This window comes from Pterocles gutturalis, unplaced genomic scaffold (genome assembly GCF_000699245.1).
Source record: "Pterocles gutturalis isolate BGI_N339 unplaced genomic scaffold, ASM69924v1 scaffold3676, whole genome shotgun sequence".
Taxonomy (NCBI): Eukaryota; Metazoa; Chordata; class Aves; order Pterocliformes; family Pteroclidae; genus Pterocles; species Pterocles gutturalis.
In genome coordinates this window covers 7,771-12,589 of record NW_010105191.1, presented here as the reverse complement: position 1 = coordinate 12,589, position 4,819 = coordinate 7,771, and the positions used below count along the sequence as shown (strand labels likewise).

General features: G+C 44.9%; 1 protein-coding gene across 1 annotated transcript; it reads left to right on the top strand.

Moving 5' to 3' along the window:
• Positions 1-68: 68 nt before the first annotated feature.
• RCHY1 (ring finger and CHY zinc finger domain containing 1, E3 ubiquitin protein ligase) lies at positions 69-3,485 on the top strand (the record flags this gene model as incomplete). The annotated part of the gene is made up of 6 exons (XM_010087276.1): positions 69-147; positions 812-856; positions 963-1,021; positions 1,966-1,992; positions 2,266-2,386; positions 3,357-3,485. Coding segments are annotated over 6 exons (460 nt in total), but the record flags the coding sequence as incomplete, so codon positions are not given.
• Positions 3,486-4,819: the final 1,334 nt, after the last annotated feature.

The following is a 4,819-nucleotide window of genomic DNA, read 5'->3' as shown; positions in this document are numbered from 1 at the left end:
AGGTCCGTTCCAATCCAAACCATTCTATGGTTGTATAAATGTCCTTGACCTGATGTTTTCCTCCTCAGGATTGGTCCAAAGGAGGATTTTTTCCACTGTTCAAAATGCAATTTATGCTTAAGTTTGAGTCTTCAAGGAAAGCACAAGGTAAGAATACACCGGTTGACTCCCTATCTTTAAAAAAAAAAAAAACAAAACACCACCTTGAAAATGAAAGTTGATAGTGCCTTGGCCCCATCTAGGGCCATATGGACAGGGAGAGCTGCAGGTTCTCCGTTTTGTCTAAGCACACCTATCCTGAACAGCAACACAGTGCTTGTGGGCTGGCTTTGCTGGCACCTGAAGCTGAAATACCCACTTCAGTCTCCTTCTCCCCTTTGAAAAGGAGCTGTTGATGGTAGATCTGACAGCATGTGAGTCCGAGCTCCTGCTGCAGCATTGGGAAAGCTGGGGCAACACAGTGCTTGTGGGCTGGCTTTGCTGGCACCTGAAGCTGAAATACCCACTTCAGTCTCCTTCTCCCCTTTGAAAAGGAGCTGTTGATGGTAGATCTGATGTGATTCCGAGCTCCTGCTGCAGCATTGGAAAAGCTGGGCTGCCTGCTGCTGTGGGAGTTCTGGGAGCCCTCTCCTTATGTATACTTTTAAGCTGTTTGGTTTTTAATATGCTAAGCCACCAGTTAATTCTCTGAACTTCAAGCCTAGGTGCAAGCATTTTGTACATCTTTTCTTATTATTCTAAAGGAATTTTAGAATTTAGAAAAAATGCAGATATTCGTGTAGTAAGATAACTTTTTTTTGTCTGTGCAAAGTGCATTGAAAACGTCTCCAGGCAGGATTGTCCCATATGTTTGGAGGTGAGCTACTTCTTTTCGTCTCTTGGGATTGTGTTTGGCTGTATTTTCAGTCGTGTTTGAATTTAACAATGTTCATGTCTTGTGTCTGATACTTGCCTTGAAACAGGATATTCACACATCTCGTATTGGAGCTCACGTCCTGCCGTGCGGTCATCTTCTTCACAGGTAAGGCAGTGGAGTATTTGAGAACGGTGCATACCTGTTCCCCCATGCATGGTGTTTATTCAGCGGCTCTCCAGGCCTCCTTAGTCTGTGCCAGCTACTTAAGCTGGTTTCTAAGGGACCCACATGGTTGGGGCTATAGTCTCTGTTTCATCAGGAAATTCTTTGGAAAGGTTGTCTTCCTTCCACAGTAAGTCTTGGTGGTGGTGGAAGGACCTCTGTACTCTTCATTCAAAACTTTCCCGTGCTGAATTTCCTTCTGTTACTACTTAAATTTCAAGAATCCCGTAGAGAAGTTCCTACGTGGTACAGAAAGCAGTTGCACAATGGTTTTAGGAGGCTGGTGCCAGCTCGTCAGGTAAGTTTTAGATAATTTCCTTAGACAGTCGCCCAAGACAGCAGAGGGTTTTGTTGTGCTACAAAAACTGCCAGCTCTACTGGGATTTTAAAGGATAGTGATACATTGCGCTGGGTGCCTTTGGAGAAATAGACTCTCCGTTGCGCTCCCATTGTTCCCTTGAGATGACGTTTTCTGTTTCTACTTCTGTGTTACGTTACAGACGCAACTTTTTGTTCCTCTGTTGGCTCTCTTTGGTCTTTCCTGTTGTTTGTGTGCTGTATGAGTGGCCTCTGCATTTCACACAGGTTTCCCCAGATTTAATCTTCTTTCAACTCCTGTCGGTCTTGAACATACCTCATGATGCATTACAGTCCACTTCTTCATCAAACTTGATCCACGCAGTCCTTTTCATGTTGTTGACTCTGTTCCCCGGTGTTATGTTAGAAAACCTTAGAATGGAATCAAGTGTACTTTGCCTCTGGATTTTTGCCTTGGTACCCAGTGATTTTCCTGGGAAGCTTTCCTTTTCCTTTTGTTGAGTCCAAACGTGTGACCAGTCAGTAATTGCATTCTCTTTACTGAACTTCTCATTGTCTTTTCTTTTCAGAACATGTTACGAGGACATGCTAAAGGAGTAAGTATTTCTGAACATCTCATCTCTTAATATTGTTGTAATCCAAACATATTACTTAGGAGACAAGGATTGTGATGCCAGTCCTGTATCCAGTAACTTAAAGCCAACTCTGAAAGGGAAAGGGGGCTTTTAATTTTCAGTTCTGTTGGCAAGAACTTTTTGATTTGTGATGGTTCTCTTTGGTGTGATATGAAACCTGTCCTTTGGAGTTGACTTGTTTCATGACCCCTCTCTATCTTCTGATTTAGACTTTTTGTTTTTCCTTTCTGCCAGAGGCTACAGGTGTCCTTTGTGCATGCACTCAGCTTTAGATATGACAAGGTACTGGCGTCAGCTGGATGATGAAGTAGCACAGACTCCTATGCCCACAGAGTATCAGAACATGATGGTGGAGGTAAGAGATGAGACTTCTCCACGGATGGATGTCTCTGTTCTTGGCAGATCCGTGCCTTTCCGTTACTGGCAGTAGAGGGCACCAGGAACTTGTCCTGAATCAGAAGGCAACCTGACTGTTAGGGAACGGTGAAGCAATGTTGCGTGTAGGTTTACAGTATTCATCTACTGGGTTTGTAAACAAAAGTGCTGCCCACTTGCACTCCACCCAAAACCCACAACCTCGCAGTGTCGTAGTGTTACCTAGCAGAAATGGCTTGGCCTTTGGAAGTATCTTGCTTTCTCCAGTCGTGTCAGGTGCCTTCATAGCAAAAAAAACAGGAACATCTGTTTTTAACAGCTTGGAGCTTCATGTTCAGAGTAAACATGGTGGTTTTTCTGCAGAAATATTTGGCTGTTGGTTAGTGCAAGGCTAGTTTCTGTTTTCTTTCTGTTTCTTTGTATTAACTCAGAACTGCAAAACTGGTGGTTTTTTGCAGGTAACGGTGAATTAAACAGCACTGGTCAGTAATGTTCTAGTTACATGTAGTGTCCTTTAGACAACCCTTCCTACCAGCTCTCGGAGTCAGGATATTTGGAAAAAAAATGTCTTTACTGCCTGTTTTGAGAGGAACGCTGCCTCGACTGCCTTGCGCAGCAGACTGTCTGGTGTTGCTAGCTGCTGATAATCTGCTCTCATTTTCACTTGAGGCTTTCTCTGGTGGTTTCCTACATGGAGAGAAGCCAAAGTGTGTCATCTTGCTGTACTGAAAGTAAATTCTCCGTGCTTATACAGTGTGATCCGAGTAGCTACAAACGGAAAAGTTGAATCAGCTCTACGTGTTCCTCTGCTGTCTTTACAATAAAAGTATTTTCCACTTTGTGCCCTGATGGCAAACTGGTTTTGTGGTTGCTAGGAGCATAGTTACAGTATATTTGTGAGTGTCCTGTTGTGCTAAAGTCTCTCTTTTTTTTTTTCCTGTGTGCGTTAGATCCTCTGCAATGACTGCAACGCCCGCTCTACAGTGCAGTTCCATCTCTTAGGCATGAAGTGCACAAACTGTGAATCATACAATACCGCTCAAGATGGAAAATGCAGGCTGCCTGTGGAGGAGCAGTGACCAAGATACGTGCTGCACATGGCTGGACAAGGAAGACTCTTGCCCTGGGAGAGGCTGTCCATTTGGAAAAAAAAAAAAGACAAACTACAAAACACCCCCACCAACATAAAAAAAACCCAAACCACTTGTCAGTAAAAATGTATTCCAAGTTGTCCTGGCACCAGTTGAACCAGTTACATGATTGAATTCATACAGGTGCAAAAGGGTTTTGCTTGTAGTGCCCCGCTCCCTAACCTGGAGCGCAGCGCGGTCGGGCCCTTCAGGGAGTTCCCCGTCCCGTCCCGCAGCGCGGTGCCCGATGAAGGTCAGTTTCTGGAGAGAATGGCAGCCTTTAAAAGAGGGGTTCACTGTGTCAGGGAACAGAGAGCTCAGAAGAATAACGAGATGCAGAATGAGACACAAGCAGCTGATGCAGCAGAACATGTTCTGGGGCAGCTGAAGGTTGGGAGCATAACAGGATGGAGGTACAGCTATTCAGGTTGCAGCTGGCGGGGAAAATTGGTAGTTTCGAGAGCGGCCTTTTTACATAAGGCTGACATCGGCAAAGTTTTATGCGAGTACGTTTTGTTCCTTTCCCATGATGTGTTTGTTCTAGGGTCTCGGAGCTATCGGTGCAAGTGGATGGAAGGGGTGAGCTTGCAGAAACTGCATCCCTTGGCTTGGTTTGTCGACATGTACGCGTGTGTGGCGTGCATACAGAATTCGTGCCAAACCCAGGCTGGCCTGCTCCCCCAGACACCCACCGGACCTGCTGTCTCTGCACTCGGATTCCTTTGCCAGCTGCAGTTGCCTTTCCCCCCGTTTATTCCTCATTTTGCTTTATTCACTTGCAAAGGCTGAGGTGTCGTAGGGTTTTAGGCACGTACAGAGCTTGATGTTTTGATAAATACATTCCGGACTGACCTGGGGCCAACAACTCGGGCTGAGCCTGAGGTGTTTGCTAAAGTAGCAGTTCATCAAGGCACTTGAGTAGTGCAGGGACCAGTTTTCTATGATTTCTGTTTTTTTTATGGCATCTGATTTCATTGTGAGGAGAGAAGGGAGGATGGAGGAGTGCTATGTAAAAAAACAAAAGATCTTCCCACCCTTTTCTTTCATGTGATACCCAGCCCAAGGTGTTTTGCAGGCTAAATGTTACAGAAAATTCTTCATTTCTGAGAATTTCAGAAATATGGAACTAGTGTCCAAAGTGCTCAAAATAAAATCTGGAAACAAAAACCGCTCGGTTTATCTTCACCACACAACTCCTTGTTTTTAACTTGCTGTATTGTAAAACAAGAGCCTTTCTGAATCTGGCAGTGCCCCTTCGTGCGTGGAATACGAGGACGTGGATG